General features: G+C 45.5%; 1 protein-coding gene across 1 annotated transcript in view; it reads right to left on the bottom strand.

The window, feature by feature from the left end:
* LOC128692823 (rifampicin phosphotransferase) overlaps nt 1-19,724 on the bottom strand; it is a 240,021-nt gene that overhangs the window by 110,589 nt on the left and 109,708 nt on the right. The window contains exons 17-18 of the mRNA XM_070092185.1: nt 19,249-19,423; nt 8,430-8,597 (exon numbers count right to left, since the gene is read on the bottom strand). Coding sequence (XP_069948286.1) covers nt 8,430-8,597; nt 19,249-19,423 — 343 coding nt within the window. The remainder of the gene's footprint in view (nt 1-8,429; nt 8,598-19,248; nt 19,424-19,724) is intronic.

Here is a 19,724-nt window from a genome sequence, read left to right as displayed (position 1 = left end):
AACCACACAGTGTTGACCAGAGGACAGAGGAACCACAGTGTTGACTTGTGTAACCTGACTAAACACAGACATGGAGCCGCATATACACACGATAATTAACATAAAACTTAGGGTATCACTGTGAAATGGATCTTTGCTCCTGTGCTTTAACTGTAGAGAATATTTGTCTGCTCTTCTCATATGCAAAAGCCATGTCAAAAATAACATCTAGTATCGGGTCTTTGATTAGAGGAGATGGAACATACATCGATGACAAATAAATGAGTGAAATACTTAAGTGCCAGTACGACTCAGTGCTCAGTGACGACACAAATGAGGTCTTCATGAGACACAAAATGCTGCAGACATCAATAATTTCTGATATAACTCTAACCCCACTTGATTTTGAAGCTATTGATTGGATGCCCGTGCACTCTACCCGAGGTCCAGACTCGTGAAACTCGATATTCATCAAAAATTGCAAGAAACCCTTATCATGTGCCTTAAATATTCTATGGAGAAGAAGTGTAGACACAAGTTATCCCGAAGTCATTAAAAAACACTAATACTGCCCCACTCCACAAAGGTGGTAGTAAAACAAATGGCAAAAACTATAAACAAATAGCCCTAACATTCCACATTTTTATGATTTTTGAAAGCGATTTAAGAAGCAAGTTTACCAATCACATGAAATTGCTGCAGTTGCACAGCCAGGGTCAACATGGGCTCACAACAGGTCGCTCCTGTCTTTCCTAACTGCTGGACCATTGCAAAATATTTCTGAGATGTGTTTGAAGACAGACAAAATGTAGATGAAGTATACACTGACTTTGCAAAACCCTCGGTGTGATCATGAGGTAATTGCACTCAAAATACGTGCAAAAAAGAAATAATTAGGAAGGTGGGCAGATAAATATTTAACTTCCTCACAAATAGAACCCAGTGAGTGAAATCAGGGGCTCCTACAGGGTGAGGGATAGTAGTACTTACATACAGCAGGAGGATGAGAGGTAGTAGTACTTACATACAGCAGGAGGATGAGAGGTAGTAGTACTTACATACAGCAGGAGGATGAGAGGTAGTAGTACTTACATACAGCAGGAGGATGAGAGGTAGTAGTACTTACATACAGCTGGAGGATGAGAGGTAGTAGTACTTACATACAGCAGGAGGATGAGAGGTAGTAGTACTTACATACTGCAGGAGGATGAGGGTTAGTAGTACTTACATACAGCTGGAGGATGAGAGGTAGTAGTACTTACATACAGCTGGAGGATGAGAGGTAGTAGTACTTAAATACAGCAGGAGGATGAGGGGTAGTAGTACTTACATACTGCAGGAGGATGAGGGTTAGTAGTACTTACATACAGCTGGAGGATGAGAGGTAGTAGTACTTACATACAGCAGGAGGATGAGAGGTAGTAGTACTTACATACTGCAGGAGGATGAGGGTTAGTAGTACTTACATACAGCTGGAGGATGAGAGGTAGTAGTACTTACATACAGCTGGAGGATGAGAGGTAGTAGTACTTACATACAGCAGGAGGATGAGGGTCAGTAGTACTTACATACAGCTGGAGGATGAGAGGTAGTAGTACTTACATACAGCTGGAGGATGAGAGGTAGTAGTACTTACATACAGCAGGAGGATGAGAGGTAGTAGTACTTACATACAGCAGGAGGATGAGAGGTAGTAGTACTTACAGCAGGAGGATGAGAGGTAGTAGTACTTACATACAGCAGGAGGATGAGAGGTAGTAGTACTTACAGCAGGAGGATGAGAGGTAGTAGTACTTACATACAGCAGGAGGATGAGAGGTAGTAGTACTTACAGCAGGAGGATGAGAGGTAGTAGTACTTACATACAGCAGGAGGATGAGAGGTAGTAGTACTTACATACAGCAGGAGGATGAGAGGTAGTAGTACTTACATACAGCAGGAGGATGAGAGGTAGTAGTACTTACATACAGCAGGAGGATGAGAGGTAGTAGTACTTACATACAGCAGGAGGATGAGAGGTAGTAGTACTTACATACAGCAGGAGGATGAGAGGTAGTAGTACTTACATACAGCAGGAGGATGAGAGGTAGTAGTACTTACATACAGCAGGAGGATGAGGGTCAGTAGTACTTACATACAGCAGGAGGATGAGAGGTAGTAGTACTTACATACAGCAGGAGGATGAGGGTCAGTAGTACTTACATACAGCAGGAGGATGAGAGGTAGTAGTACTTACATACAGCAGGAGGATGAAAGGTAGTAGTACTTACATACAGCAGGAGGATGAGGGATAGTAGTACTTACATACAGCAGGAGGATGAGAGGTAGTAGTACTTACATACAGCAGGAGGATGAGGGTTAGTAGTACTTACATACAGCAGGAGGATGAGAGGTAGTAGTACTTACATACAGCAGGAGGATGAGGGTTAGTAGTACTTACATACAGCTGGAGGATGAGAGGTAGTAGTACTTACATACAGCTGGAGGATGAGAGGTAGTAGTACTTACATACTGCAGGAGGATGAGGGTTAGTAGTACTTACATACAGCTGGAGGATGAGGGTTAGTAGTACTTACATACAGCTGGAGGATGAGAGGTAGTAGTACTTACATACAGCAGGAGGATGAGAGGTAGTAGTACTTACATACTGCAGGAGGATGAGGGTTAGTAGTACTTACATACAGCTGGAGGATGAGAGGTAGTAGTACTTACATACAGCTGGAGGATGAGAGGTAGTAGTACTTACATACAGCAGGAGGATGAGGGTCAGTAGTACTTACATACAGCTGGAGGATGAGAGGTAGTAGTACTTACATACAGCTGGAGGATGAGAGGTAGTAGTACTTACATACAGCAGGAGGATGAGAGGTAGTAGTACTTACATACAGCAGGAGGATGAGAGGTAGTAGTACTTACATACAGCAGGAGGATGAGAGGTAGTAGTACTTACATACAGCAGGAGGATGAGAGGTAGTAGTACTTACATACAGCAGGAGGATGAGAGGTAGTAGTACTTACATACAGCAGGAGGATGAGAGGTAGTAGTACTTACATACAGCAGGAGGATGAGAGGTAGTAGTACTTACATACAGCAGGAGGATGAGGGTCAGTAGTACTTACATACAGCAGGAGGATGAGAGGTAGTAGTACTTACATACAGCAGGAGGATGAGGGTCAGTAGTACTTACATACAGCAGGAGGATGAGAGGTAGTAGTACTTACATACAGCAGGAGGATGAAAGGTAGTAGTACTTACATACAGCAGGAGGATGAGGGATAGTAGTACTTACATACAGCAGGAGGATGAGAGGTAGTAGTACTTACATACAGCAGGAGGATGAGAGGTAGTAGTACTTACATACAGCAGGAGGATGAGAGGTAGTAGTACTTACATACAGCAGGAGGATGAGGGATAGTAGTACTTACATACAGCAGGAGGATGAGAGGTAGTAGTACTTACATACAGCAGGAGCATGAGAGGTAGTAGTACTTACATACAGCAGGAGGATGAGGGTTAGTAGTACTTACATACAGCTGGAGGATGAGGGTTAGTAGTACTTACATACAGCAGGAGGATGAGGGATAGTAGTACTTACATACAGCAGGAGGATGAGAGGTAGTAGTACATACATACAGCAGGAGGATGAGGGATAGTAGTACTTACATACAGCTGGAGGATGAGGGTTAGTAGTACTTACATACAGCAGGAGGATGAGGGATAGTAGTACTTACATACAGCAGGAGGATGAGAGGTAGTAGTACTTACATACAGCAGGAGGATGAGGGATAGTAGTACTTACATACAGCAGGAGGATGAGAGGTAGTAGTACTTACATACAGCAGGAGGATGAGGGATAGTAGTACTTACATACAGCAGGAGGATGAGAGGTAGTAGTACTTACATACAGCAGGAGGATGAGAGGTAGTAGTACTTACATACAGCAGGAGGATGAGGGGTAGTAGTACTTACATACAGCAGGAGGATGAGAGGTAGTAGTACTTACATACAGCAGGAGGATGAAAGGTAGTAGTACTTACATACAGCAGGAGGATGAGGGGTAGTAGTACTTACATACAGCAGGAGGATGAGAGGTAGTAGTACTTACATACAGCAGGAGGATGAAAGGTAGTAGTACTTACATACAGCAGGAGGATGAGAGGTAGTAGTACTTACATACAGCAGGAGGATGAGAGGTAGTAGTACTTACATACAGCAGGAGGATGAGAGGTAGTAGTACTTACATACAGCAGGAGGATGAAAGGTAGTAGTACTTACATACAGCAGGAGGATGAGGGGTAGTAGTACTTACATACAGCAGGAGGATGAGAGGTAGTAGTACTTACATACAGCAGGAGGATGAAAGGTAGTAGTACTTACATACAGCAGGAGGATGAGAGGTAGTAGTACTTACATACAGCAGGAGGATGAGAGGTAGTAGTACTTACATACAGCAGGAGGATGAGAGGTAGTAGTACTTACATACAGCTGGAGGATGAGGGATAGTAGTACTTACATACAGCAGGAGGATGAGGGGTAGTAGTACTTACATACAGCAGGAGGATGAGAGGTAGTAGTACTTACATACAGCAGGAGGATGAGAGGTAGTAGTACTTACATACAGCAGGAGGATGAGAGGTAGTAGTACTTACATACAGCTGGAGGATGAGGGATAGTAGTACTTACATACAGCAGGAGGATGAGAGGTAGTAGTACTTACATACAGCAGGAGGATGAGAGGTAGTAGTACTTACATACAGCAGGAGGATGAGAGGTAGTAGTACTTACATACAGCTGGAGGATGAGGGATAGTAGTACTTACATACAGCTGGAGGATGAGAGGTAGTAGTACTTACATACAGCTGGAGGATGAGGGATAGTAGTACTTACATACAGCTGGAGGATGAGAGGTAGTAGTACTTACATACAGCAGGAGGATGAGAGGTAGTAGTACTTACATACAGCAGGAGGATGAGAGGTAGTAGTACTTACATACAGCAGGAGGATGAGGGATAGTAGTGCTTACATACAGCAGGAGGATGAGAGGTAGTAGTACTTACATACAGAAGAAGGATGAGGGGTAGTAGTACTTACAGCAGGAGGATGAGAGGTAGTAGTACTTACATACAGCAGGAGGATGAGAGGTAGTAGTACTTACATACAGCAGGAGGATGAGGGATAGTAGTACTTACATACAGCTGGAGGATGAGAGGTAGTAGTACTTACATACAGCAGGAGGATGAGGGATAGTAGTACTTACATACAGCAGGAGGATGAGAGGTAGTAGTACTTACATACAGCAGGAGGATGAGAGGTAGTAGTACTTACATACAGCAGGAGGATGAGAGGTAGTAGTACTTACATACAGCAGGAGGATGAGGGATAGTAGTACTTACATACAGCTGGAGGATGAGGGATAGTAGTACTTACAGCAGGAGGATGAGAGGTAGTAGTACTTACATACAGCAGGAGGATGAGAGGTAGTAGTACTTACATACAGCAGGATAATGAGGGGTAGTAGTACTTACATACAGCAGGAGGATGAGAGGTAGTAGTACTTACATACAGCAGGAGGATGAGAGGTAGTAGTACTTACATACAGCAGGAGGATGAGAGGTAGTAGTACTTACATACAGCAGGAGGATGAGAGGTAGTAGTACTTACATACAGCAGGAGGATGAGGGATAGTAGTACTTACATACAGCTGGAGGATGAGAGGTAGTAGTACTTACATACAGCAGGAGGATGAGAGGTAGTAGTACTTACATACAGCAGGAGGATGAGAGGTAGTAGTACTTAACATACAGCTGGAGGATGAGGGATAGTAGTACTTACATACAGCAGGAGGATGAGGGGTAGTAGTACTTACATACAGCTGGAGGATGAGGGGTAGTAGTACTTACATACAGCAGGAGGATGAGAGGTAGTAGTAGTTACATACAGCTGGAGGATGAGAGATAGTAGTACTTACATACAGCAGGAGGATGAGGGATAGTAGTACTTACATACAGCTGGAGGATGAGGGATAGTAGTACTTACATACAGCAGGAGGATGAGAGGTAGTAGTACTTACATACAGCTGGAGGATGAGTGATAGAAGTACTTACATACAGCAGGAGGATGAGAGGTAGTAGTACTTACATACAGCAGGAGGATGAGGGATAGTAGTACTTACATACAGCAGGAGGATGAGGGGTAGTAGTACTTACATACAGCAGGAGGATGAGGGATAGTAGCACTTACATACCGCAGGAGGATGAGAGGCAGTAGTACTTACATACAGCAGGAGGATGAGGGGTAGTAGTACTTACATACAGCAGGAGGATGAGGGATAGTAGTACTTACATACAGCAGGAGGAGGAGGGGTAGTAGTACTTACATACAGCAGGAGGATGAGAGGTAGTAGTACTTACATACAGCTGGAGGATGAGGGGTAGTAGTACTTACATACAGCTGGAGGATGAGGGATAGTAGTACTTACATACAGCAGGAGGATGAGAGGTAGTAGTACTTACATACAGCAGGAGGATGAGGGATAGTAGTACTTACATACAGCAGGAGGATGAGAGGTAGTAGTACTTACATACAGCAGGAGGATGAGGGGTATTAGTACTTACATACAGCTGGAGGATGAGTTGTAGTAGTACTTACATACAGCAGGAGGATGAGAGGTAGTAGTACTTACATACAGCAGGATAATGAGGGGTAGTAGTACTTACATACAGCAGGAGGATGAGAGGTAATAGTACTTACATACAGCAGGAGGATGAGAGGTAGTAGTACTTACATACAGCAGGAGGATGAGAGGTAGTAGTACTTACATACAGCAGGAGGATGAGAGGTAGTAGTACTTACATACAGCAGGATAATGAGGGGTAGTAGTACTTACATACAGCTGGAGGATGAGGGGTAGTAGTACTTACATACAGCAGGAGGATGAGAGGTAGTAGTACTTACATACAGCTGGAGGATGAGGGATAGTAGTACTTACATACAGCAGGAGGATGAGGGGTAGTAGTACTTACATACAGCAGGAGGATGAGAGGTAGTAGTACTTACATACAGCAGGAGGATGAGGGGTAGTAGTACTTACATACAGCACGAGGATGAGGGGTAGTAGTACTTACATACAGCTGGAGGATGAGGGGTAGTAGTATTTACATACAGCAGGAGGATGAGAGGTAGTAATACTTACATAAGCTGGAGGATGAGGGGTAGTAGTACTTACATACAGCTGGAGGATGAGGGGTAGTAGTACTTACATACAGCAGGAGGATGAGGGGTAGTAGTACTTACATACAGCAGGAGGATGAGAGGTAGTAGTACTTACATACAGCAGGAGGATGAGAGGTAGTAGTACTTACATACAGCTGGAGGATGAGGGATAGTAGTACTTACATACAGCTGGAGGATGAGGGATAGTAGTACTTACATACAGCAGGATAATGAGGGGTAGTAGTACTTACATACAGCTGGAGGATGAGAGGTAGTAGTACTTACATACAGCAGGAGGATGAGAGGTAGTAATACTTACATATAGCAGGAGGATGAGGGATAGTAGTACTTACATACAGCTGGAGAATGAGGGATAGTAGTACTTATATACAGCAGGAGGATGAGGGGTAGTAGTACTTACATACAGCAGGAGGATGAGAGGTAGTAGTACTTACATACAGCAGGAGGATGAGGGATAGTAGTACTTACATACAGCTGGAGGGTGATAGGTAGTAGTACTTACATACAGCAGGAGGATGATAGGTAGTAGTACTTACATACAGCAGGAGGATGAGGGATAGTAGTACTTACATACAGCTGGAGGATGATAGGTAGTAGTACCTACATACAGCAGGAGGATGAGAGGTAGTAGTACTTACATACAGCAGGAGGATGAGGGGTATTAGTACTTACACACAGCAGGAGGATGAGGGATAGTAGTACTTACATACAGCTGGAGGATGACGGGTAGTAGTACTTACACACAGCAGGAGGATGAGGGATAGTAGTACTTACATACAGCTGGAGGATGACGGGTAGTAGTACTTACACACAGCAGGAGGATGAGGGGTAGTAGTATTTACATACAGCTGGAGGATGACGGGTAGTAGTACTTACACACAGCAGGAGGATGAGGGGTAGTAGTATTTACATACAGCTGGAGGATGACGGGTAGTAGTACTTACACACAGCAGGAGGATGAGGGATAGTAGTACTTACATACAGCTGGAGGATGATGGGTAGTAGTACTTATATACAACAGGAAGATGAGGGGTAGTAGTACTTACATACAGCAGGAGGATGAGGGATATTAGTACTTACATACAGCAGGAGGATGAGGGGTATTAGTACTTACACACAGCAGGAGGATGAGGGATAGTAGTACTTACATACAGCTGGAGGATGATGGGTAGTAGTACTTATATACAACAGGAAGATGAGGGGTAGTAGTACTTACATACACCAGGAAGATGAGGTAGATCCACCTGTTGAAGATACTGGCCAGACCAAAGCGTTCCTTGCCCCACGCCAGGTACTCGTCAGTGCTCACTATATGACCGTATATTGCCAAGTCCATAGCTCTGTTTGCTGCTGTCATCTTCTCCTCATTGTCTCGGAACTGCATCTGAAGTCCAAGCGAGACTGTCACTTACACAACTGCTTGGCAAGACTTAAACAAAATGTAATTCCATGCATAATCACTTCAAGCTAATCTGTTCACTTCTGTTATTATTTGCATTTTGCTTTCTATACTTTTTCCACGCTCTTAAGTTTTTTCTCCCTCTCTGCATCTCTGGTTAAACCAAGGCTCCCTTTGTGATTCCTATTTCCAATTTGTGTTTTGGATATGAAGCTCTACTCTGCCTCCCGCCACTTTCCAGCTCCGTATTCCATCATCTTATCCAGTTCCCTTTCCCACTGCAATACATTCAGGAATTCCCTCATCCCTGCAGAATTTCCTCCTCTAACACCTGGCTTTCCACGATCTTTACATGTCATTCTTCCCTCTACGTTTAGTTTCACAAAGTACTCCAATTTCAGCACTACATAGTTGCTGGCACATATTCTGTTTCTCCTATGTCTGGTATACTTGTGGTAAATATTAGGTACAGTCTTGTACCTAATATCTCTTGTCGTATCCTTAACATGCTGACACTTCCATCAACTTATCCCTCCACGCTTCCGGTCCTCCATGTATGTCTCAGTTCTCCCAGTCAGTATGTGATTAAAACCACGCATGATGAGTACGTACTATAGTTCTGTGAGCAGCACTCATAGCTGCTTCAACTATGATGTTGACCATTACTGTGGTGTTTTCACATCATTGCTACAATCTCCTATTGTTAGGCGGTGGGTTGTATGTCACTGCAATTACTACTACTTTGGGTCCCCCAGCCTTAACTAAGCTTGCTTTGGAGCCATGTGTCTCTTGTCTGTTTATCCCCTTTCTTTTCTTTCGAGTTCCACTGATTTCTGAGCAACAGTGCTAATCCTTCACCTCCCCTGTGTGTGTGTGTGTGTGTGTGTGTGTGTGTGTGTGTGTGTGTGTGTGTGTGTGTGTGTGTGTGTGTGTGTGTGTGTACTCACGTAATTCACCTATTTGTGGTTGCAGGGGTCGAGTCAGAGCTCCTAGCCCCGCCTCATCATTGGTGGCTACTACCTGCTCCATGAGCTTTATCATACCTCGTAGTAAAGCTATGTATGGATCCTGCCTCCACTACATCACTCTCCAGACTTTTCCACTTCCTGACAATGCTATGATTGAACAAATATTTCCTAACATCCATGTGACTTATCTGAGTATTCAACTTCCAGATGTGACCCCTTGTTGCTGTGTCCCATCTCTGAAACATCCTGTCCTTATCCACCTTGTCAATTTCACTCGGAAGGTTCCCCTATCCCTCCTGTCCTGCAGTGTCGTCAGGTCGATTTTACTTATCCTCTCCTCGTAGGACATACCCCTTAGCTCCAGGACTAGTTTACTGCAAACCTTTGCACTTTCTCTAATTTCTTGACGTGCTTCACAAAGTGTGGGATCCAAACTGGTGCTGCATATTCTAATATGGGCTTGACGTACACGGTGTACAGAGTCTTGAACGATTCCTCACAGAGGTGTCGGAACGCTATTCTTCGGTTTGCTAGTCGCCAGTATGCTGCAGCAGTTATTTGATAGCAGTACGCCTCAGGAGATGTGCTCGCTATTATACTCAAGGCCTAATCAACCAGGCTGTTACTGTTGACCGCATGCTGTTCAGCGCCTTTTTGAAGGCAGCCAGGGGTATATTGGTAATCCCCTTTATGTATGCTGGGAGGCAGTTGAACAGTTTTGGGCCCCTGACACTTACTGTGTTTCCCTTAGCGTACTCATGGTTGCCCTGCTTTTCATTGGGAGGGATGTTACATTACCTGTCGAGTCGTTTGCTTTCGTAGGGAGTGATTTTCGTGTGTAGATTTTGGGAATAGTCTCTCTAGCATTTTCAAAGTGTATATTATGTATCTTTCTGGCCTACGTTCCAGGGAGTACAAATCAAGGGACTCCAACTGTTCCCAGTAATTTAGGTGCTTTTTCGTACTTACACGTGCTGTGAAAGTTCTCTGTACATTCTTCCGGTAGGCCAGCAATTTCGACTACCTGGGACGCCTCTCCTCTTCTGCTACACTGGAACGTCTCTCCCTCTTCTGCTACACTGGGACATCTCTCCCTCTTCTGCTACACTGGGACGTCTCTCCCTCTTCTACTACACTGAGACGTCACTCCTTCTGCTGCTAAACTGGGACGTCTCTCCATCTTCTGCTACACTGGGACGTCTCTCCATCTTCTGCTACACTGGGACGTCTCTCCATCTGCTGCACTGGGACGTCTATCTTCTGCTAAACTGGGAGTCTCTCCATCTTCTGCTACACTGGGACGTCTCTCCATCTTCTGCTAAACTGGGACGTCTCTCCATCTTCTGCTGCACTGGGACGTCTCTCCATTTTCTGCTGAACTGGGACGTCTCTCCATCTTCTGCTGCACTGGGACGTCTCTCCATCTTCTGCTGCACTGGGACGTCTCTCCATCTTCTTCTGCACTGGGACGTCTCTCCATCTTCTGCTATACTGGGACGTCTCTCCATCTTCTGCTACACTGGGACGTCTCTCCATCTTCTGCTACACTGGGACGTCTCTCCATCTTCTGCTACACTGGGACGTCTCTCCATCTTCTGCTACACTGAGACGTTTCTCCATCTTCTGCTACACTGGGACGTTTCTCCAACTTCTGCTACACTGGGACGTCTCTCCATCTTCTGCTGCACTGGGATGTCTCTCCATCTGCTACACGGGACGTCTCTCCATCTTCTGCTGCACTGGGACGTCTCTCCATCTTCTGCTACACTGGGACGTCTCTCCATCTTGTGCTACACAGGGACGTCTCTCCATCTTCTGCTGCAGTGGGACGTCTCCCCATCTTCTGTTGCAGTGGGACGTCTCTCCATCTTCTGCTGCAGTGGGACGTCTCTCCATCTTCTGCTGCACTGGGACGTCTCCCCATCTTTTGCTACACTGGGACGTCTCTCTATCTTCTGCTTCACTGGGACGTCTCTCCATTTTCTGCTTCACTGGGACGTCTCCCCATCTTCTGCTTCACTGGGACGTCTCTCCATCTTCTGCTTCACTGGGACGTCTCTCTATCTTCTGCTTCACTGGGACGTCTCTCCATCTTCTGCCACACTCGAACGTCTCTCCATCTTCTGCTTCACTGGGACGTCTCTCCATCTTCTGCTACACAGGGACTTCTCTCCATCTGCTACACTGGGACGTCTCTCCATCTTCTGCTTCACTGGGACGTCTCCCCATCTTCTGCTTCACTGGGACGTCTCTCCATCTTCTGCTTCACTGGGACGTCTCTCCATCTTCTGCTACACTGGGACGTCTCTCCATCTTCTGCTACACTTGGACGTCTCTCCATCTTCTGCTGCACTGGGACATCTCTCCATCTTCTGCTACACTGGGACGTCTCTCCATCTTCTGCTACACTGGGACGTCTCTCCATCTTCTGCTACACTGGGACGTCTCTCCATCTTCTGCTATACTGGGACGCCTCTCATCTTCTGCTACGCAGGGACGTCTCTCCATCTGGTACACTGGGACGTCTCTCCATCTTCTGCTTCACTGGGACGTCTCCCCATCTTCTGCTTCACTGGGACGTCTCTCCATCTTCTGCTTCAATGGGACGTCTCTCCATCTTCTGCTACACAGGGACGTCTCTCCATCTGCTACACTGGGACGTCTCTCCATCTTCTGCTTCACTGGGACGTCTCTCCATCTTCTGCTTCACTGGGACGTCTCTCCATCTTCTGCTTCACTGGGACGTGTCTCCATCTTCTGCTTCACTGGGACGTCTCTCCATCTTCTGCTTCACTGGGACGTCTCTCCATCTTCTGCTACACTGGGACGTCTCTCCATCTTCTGCTACACTTGGACGTCTCTCCATCTTCTGCTACACTGGGACATCTCTCCATCTTCTGCTACACTGGGACGTCTCTCCATCTTCTGCTACACTTGGACGTCTCTCCATCTTCTGCTGCACTGGGACGTGTCTCCATCTTCTGCTACACTTGGACGTCTCTCCATCTTCTGCTGCACTGGGACATCTCTCCATCTTCTGCTACACTGGGACGTCTCTCCATCTTCTGCTACACTGGGACGTCTCACCATCTTCTGCTGCACTGGGACGTCTCTCCATCTTCTGCTACACTGGGACGTCTCTCCATCTTCTGCTGCACTGGGACATCTCTCCATCTTCTGCTTCACTGGGACGTCTCTCCATCTTCTGCTACACTGGGACGTGTCTCCATCTTCTGCTACACTTGGACGTCTCTCCATCTTCTGCTGCACTGGGACATCTCTCCATCTTCTGCTACACTGGGACGTGTCTCCATCTTCTGCTACACTGGGACGTTTCTCCATCTTCAGCTACACTGGGACGTCTCTCCATCTTCTGCTGCACTGGGACGTCTCTCCATCTTCTGCTACACTGGGACGTGTCTCCATCTTCTGCTACACTTGGACGTCTCTCCATCTTCAGCTACACTGGGACATCTCTCCATCTTCTGCTACACTGGGACGTGTCTCCATCTTCTGCTACACTGGGACGTGTCTCCATCTTCAGCTACACTGGGACATCTCTCCATCTTCTGCTACACTGGGACGTCTCTCCATCTTCTGCTGCACTGGGACGTCTCTCCATCTTCTGCTACACTGGGACGTCTCTCCATCTTCTGCTACACTGGGACGTCTCTCCATCTTCTGCTACACTGGGACGTCTCTCCATCTTCTGCTACACTGGGACGTCTCTCCATCTTCTGCTTCACTGGGACGTGTCTCCATCTTCTGCTTCACTGGGACGTCTCTCCATCTTCTGCTACACTGGGACGTCTCTCCATCTTCTGCTTCACTGGGACGTCTCTCCATCTTCTGCTTCACTGGGACGTCTCTCCATCTTCTGCTTCACTGGGACGTCTCTCCATCTTCTGCTACACTGGGACGTCTCTCCATCTTCTGCTACACTGGGACGTCTCTCCATCTTCTGCTACACTGGGACGTCTCTCCATCTTCTGCTACACTGGGACGTCTCTCCATCTTCTGCTACACTGGGACGTCTCTCCATCTTCTGCTACACTGGGACGTCTCTCCATCTTCTGCTACACTGGGACGTCTCTCCATCTTCTGCTACACTGGGACGTCTCTCCATCTTCTGCTACACTGGGACGTCTCTCCATCTTCTGCTACACTGGGACGTCTCTCCATCTTCTGCTGCACTGGGACGTCTCTCCATCTTCTGCTACACTGGGACGTCTCTCCATCTTCTGCTACACTGGGACGTCTCTCCATCTTCTGCTACACTGGGACGTCTCTCCATCTTCTGCTGCACTGGGACGTGTCTCCATCTTCTGCTACACTGGGACGTCTCTCCATCTTCTGCTACACTGGGACGTCTCTCCATCTTCTGCTTCACTGGGACGTCTCTCCATCTTCTGCTACACTGGGACGTCTCTCCATCTTCTGCTTCACTGGGACGTCTCTCCATCTTCTGCTACACTGGACGTCTCTCCATCTTCTGCTACACTGGGACGTCTCTCCATCTTCTGCTGCACTGGGACGTCTCTCCATCTTTTGCTGCACTGGGACGTCTCTCCATCTTCTGCTACACTGGGACGTCTCTCCATCTTCTGCTACACTGGGACGTCTCTCCATCTTCTGCGACACTGGGACGTCTCTCCATCTTCTGCTACACTGGGACGTCTCTCCATCTTCTGCTACACTGGGACGTCTCTCCATCTTCTGCTACACTGGGACGTCTCTCCATCTTCTGCTACACTGGGACGTCTCTCCATCTTCTGCTACACTGGGACGTCTCTCCATCTTCTGCTACACTGGGACGTCTCTCCATCTTCTGCTACACTGGGACGTCTCTCCATCTTCTGCTACACTGGGACGACTCTCCATCTTCTGCTACACTGGGACGTCTCTCCATCTTCTGCTACACTGGGACGTCTCTCCATCTTCTGCTACACTGGGACGTCTCTCCATCTTCTGCTACACTGGGACGTCTCTCCATCTTCTGCTACACTGGGACGTCTCTCCATCTTCTGCTACACTGGGACGTCTCTCCATCTTCTGCTACACTGGGACGTCTCTCCATCTTCTGCTACACTGGGACGTCTCTCCATCTTCTGCTACACTGGGACGTCTCTCCATCTTCTGCTACACTGGGACGTCTCTCCATCTTCTGCTACACTGGGACGTCTCTCCATCTTCTGCTACACTGGGACGTCTCTCCATCTTCTGCTACACTGGGACGTCTCTCCATCTTCTGCTACACTGGGACGTCTCTCCATCTTCTGCTACACTGGGACGTCTCTCCATCTTCTGCTACACTGGGACGTCTCTCCATCTTCTGCTACACTGGGACGTCTCTCCATCTTCTGCTACACTGGGACGTCTCTCCATCTTCTGCTACACTGGGACGTCTCTCCATCTTCTGCTACACTGGGACGTCTCTCCATCTTCTGCTACACTGGGACGTCTCTCCATCTTCTGCTACACTGGGACGTCTCTCCATCTTCTGCTACACTGGGACGTCTCTCCATCTTCTGCTACACTGGGACGTCTCTCCATCTTCTGCTACACTGGGACGTCTCTCCATCTTCTGCTACACTGGGACGTCTCTCCATCTTCTGCTACACAGGGACGTCTCTCCATCTTCTGCTACACAGGGACGTCTCTCCATCTTCTGCTACACTGGGACGTCTCTCCATCTTCTGCTACACTGGGACGTCTCTCCATCTTCTGCTACACTGGGACGTCTCTCCATCTTCTGCTACACTGGGACGTCTCTCCATCTTCTGCTACACTGGGACGTCTCTCCATCTTCTGCTACACTGGGACGTCTCTCCATCTTCTGCTACACTGGGACGTCTCTCCATCTTCTGCTACACTGGGACGTCTCTCCATCTTCTGCTACACTGGGACGTCTCTCCATCTTCTGCTACACTGGGACGTCTCTCCATCTTCTGCTACACTGGGACGTCTCTCCATCTTCTGCTACACTAGGACGTCTCTCCATCTTCTGCTACACTGGGACGTCTCTCCATCTTCTGCTACACTGGGACGTCTCTCCATCTTCTGCTACACTGGGACGTCTCTCCATCTTCTGCTACACTGGGACGTCTCTCCATCTTCTGCTACACTGGGACGTCTCTCCATCTTCTGCTACACTGGGACGTCTCTCCATCTTCTGCTACACTGGGACGTCTCTCCATCTTCTGCTACACTGGGACGTCTCTCCATCTTCTGCTACACTGGGACGTCTCTCCATCTTCTGCTACACTGGGACGTCTCTCCATCTTCTGCTACACTGGGACGTCTCTCCATCTTCTGCTACACTGGGACGTCTCTCCATCTTCTGCTACACTGGGACGTCTCTCCATCTTCTGCTACACTGGGACGTCTCTCCATCTTCTGCTACACAGGGACGTCTCTCCATCTTCTGCTACACAGGGACGTCTCTCCATCTTCTGCTACACTGGGACGTCTCTCCATCTTCTGCTACACAGGGACGTCTCTCTATCTTCTGCTACACTGGGACGTCTCTCCATCTTCTGCTACACAGGGACGTCTCTCCATCTTCTGCTACACTGGGACTTCATTATCAGCTGTTTGGAAGTTGTCTTGTCTCTGATAACTAGTTGTAGATTTTTGCTAAATGTCCACTCAAGGAAGTTCCTTTAGTTTACACTAGTATCGTTGGCACTAGTATCGTTGGCACTAGTATCGTTGGCACTAGTATCGTTGGCACTAGTATCGTTGGCACTAGTATCGTTGGCACTAGTATCGTTGGCACTAGTATCGTTGGCACTAGTATCGTTGGCACTAGTATCGTTGGCACGAGTATCGTTGGCACTAGTATCGTTGGCACTAGTATCGTTGGCACTAGTATCGTTGTAAATTTGAGTCTCACGCTAATTGTGCCTATGAGAACTTGTCTCTGGTGTGTTGTGATTGACTCTGTCGATGTTCTTGAATACCAGTCTTATGATTACCTAAACACGAATTCTCTACAGAGGTTAGTTGGCTAATGTACTCCTCTGATGACATAGGTATCCCCTAGCTCGGTTGGTAGCGCACTTAGCTCACATATTGTGGTCCGTGGTTCGATCCCAGGTAAGGGTGGAAACATTATGGCGTATTTCCTTAAGACACCTGCTGCCATGTTCAACTAGCAGTAAGTAGATACCTGGGTGTTAGCCGACGTGTGTGGGGTTGCATCATGGAGACAAAAAATAACTAATTTTCCCGAAATGCCTTGCAAACCCAGAGGTTTTCTACACAATATATCATTGATGTCAGCTAGAGCTGTATACACTGTACATGTACTTATAGAAATAAGTATTATTATTATTACTCGGTGATAAGACACACTTAACTCCTCCGTGGCCATCAACTCAGTTTCCGGTCCTCTTTCCACGCCTTATTTTTCATAACCTGTCGTTTCAATAGCCTGCAGGTATTGTCCACGTTTCTACCAGGAACACCAGTATGCATAATTTGTTCAGCTCCTTGTAGACTTCTATGACATCCTCGTGAGCTCTCCTCCTTCCTTCAGTTATATTCTGATCGTCTACATCGTCTGTCTTCTGATGTAACTCTGAATCAATTTCGACTTGGTTTTGGTTTCCACTGCTCAGTCATTCTTATTTTACTCTTTATTCTTACTTTTCACCCATGACTCCTCTGTTCACTTATCTATTTTCTGCTGTTTTTTTTATTTCAATAATTTTTCTATGTTCTTGCACTTCTAGTTTTTTGCCTCTGCATACCCGATGCTATAGCTGCGTATGCTTTATAGTTGCTATTGCCCGCACGTGACGTGGTCTTGAACGTATCATAATTTAGGTATCCACTGTTGTGTATCAGTTTTATCTCTCACAATTTTATCTCTCACAGTTTTATCTCTCACAATTTTATCTCTCACAGTTTTATCTCTCACAGTTTTATCTCTCACAGTTTTATCTCTCACAATTTTATCTCTCACAGTTTTATCTCTCACAGTTTTATCTCTCACAATTTTATCTCTCACAGTTTTATCTCTCACAATTTTATCTCTCACAATTTTATCTCTCACAATTTTATCTCTCACAATTTTATCTCTCACAATTATATCTCTCAAAATTATATCTCTCACAATTTTATCTCTCACAATTATATCTCTCACAATTTTATCTCTCACAATTTTATCTCTCACAGTTTTATCTCTCACAATTTTATCTCTCACAATTTTATCTCTCACAATTTTATCTCTCACAATTTTATCTCTCACAATTATATCTCTCACAATTTTATCTCTCACAATTTTATCTCTCACAATTTTATCTCTCACAATTATATCTCTCACAATTTTATCTCTCACAATTTTATCTCTCACAATTATATCTCTCACAATTTTATCTCTCACAATTATATCTCTCACAATTTTATCTCTCACAATTTTATCTCTCACAATTTTATCTCTCACAATTTTATCTCTCACAATTTTATCTCTCACAATTTTATCTCTCACAATTTTATCTCTCACAATTTTATCTCTCACAATTTTATCTCCCACAATTTTATCTATCACAATTTTATCTCCCACAATTTTATCTCTCACAATTTTATCTCCCACAATTTTATCTCTCACAATTTTATCTCCCACAATTTTATCTCTCACAATTTTATCTCCCACAATTTTATCTCTCACAATTTTATCTCTCACAATTTTATCTCCCACAATTTTATCTCTCACAATTTTATCTCCCACAATTTTATCTCTCACAATTTTATCTCCCACAATTTTATCTCTCACAATTTTATCTCTCACAATTTTAAGACAGTTGAAAAGTGTCAGAGATAATGTGAGGACGCAATACAGAGAACTATTTTTTTAATTGATATTCTTACTCTTGTGTTAAAGAGGAATATCAGTTAGAAGTCGAAATATACTGACTAATGTATCATCAGTATATTAGTATGTCTGTCTCCATGTGGGCCCATATAATAATAATAATAATAATAATAATAATAATAATAATAATAATAATAATAATAATCTTTGTCTACAAATACATGATAAAACTTATACAGACCTAATTGACATCAGTGACATACTATATAGAAAACCCCTGGTTATGCAAAAAATTTCGGGCAAATTAAGTTAATTTTGTCCCCAGGATGCGACCCATACCAGTCGGCTAACACCCAGGTGAACACTGGCAGCAGGTGTCTTAAGGAAACACTCCCTAATGTTTCCACCCGTACCTGGGATTAAACCACGGACCACAATGTGTAACATGAGTGCGATACTAACCGAGCTACGGGACACTATGTCCTCGAAGCTGCCAGTTAAACCTTCATTCCTTCATACATGTCTAATGTAATTTATTTAGGGACATTACCATTTTTAAATCAATATCTAAAATTCATTTAAATTATATAATAAATACTATAAATCATCAAGGGTTATGAATTAATATATAATATAAAATACCAGGGGTGTGTCTCCCAGGCTGAGGGCGAGGCAGTGACTGCCAGATGGCAGACGTGACTCGTCCACCACCTGTGACGAAGTTATCAAGAGACGTAATATATCTGGTGAACACCACATGTAGAGACTGTCTCTATGTGCAGGTGTGTTCTAGCAACTGTGACTCAGAGTTAGGAACGCGTTCCAAGAGGCTAGAAGAGGGTCCACCTACCTCGAGCATGTTTAGGAAAACATGGGAGTAGTAAGAGGGACTGAGGCGGACGTGCTGAGGCTCCGGCGTGTAGAAAGGCCATTTGATGCGTGAGAGCTCCTTCTGGAAGGTCAGGTCAATACACTGAGGTATAAGTGATAAGGTCAGTGGTGATGCAGACCCCGGGAACACCTCCCTGCAACACACACACACAAAGGGAAAGTTTAATTTGAGAAAACTCTAGAAACAGATGCATATAATTATACACAATACCACAAGACGAAGAATTAGACACATGTGCAACATCTGAGCAACTTGTAGACGTCTGGTGATTAAGTGGCTTTGTCAGTAAAATACATGGATATAATCAGAAGACTGTAAAAAAACAGAAAACAGTGGAAGGTGAGGTAACCAGTCCCTCAGTGTAGGAGCAGGTGATGAGCACCGTAGTCATGAAGAATCTGAAGCACAGGCAAGACTGACACTTATGTACTGGA

This window comes from Cherax quadricarinatus, chromosome 38 (assembly GCF_038502225.1).
Source record: "Cherax quadricarinatus isolate ZL_2023a chromosome 38, ASM3850222v1, whole genome shotgun sequence".
Taxonomy (NCBI): Eukaryota; Metazoa; Arthropoda; class Malacostraca; order Decapoda; family Parastacidae; genus Cherax; species Cherax quadricarinatus.
The sequence above is the reverse complement of the archived record's forward strand: the minus strand, read 5'-3'. Positions and strand labels throughout refer to the sequence as shown.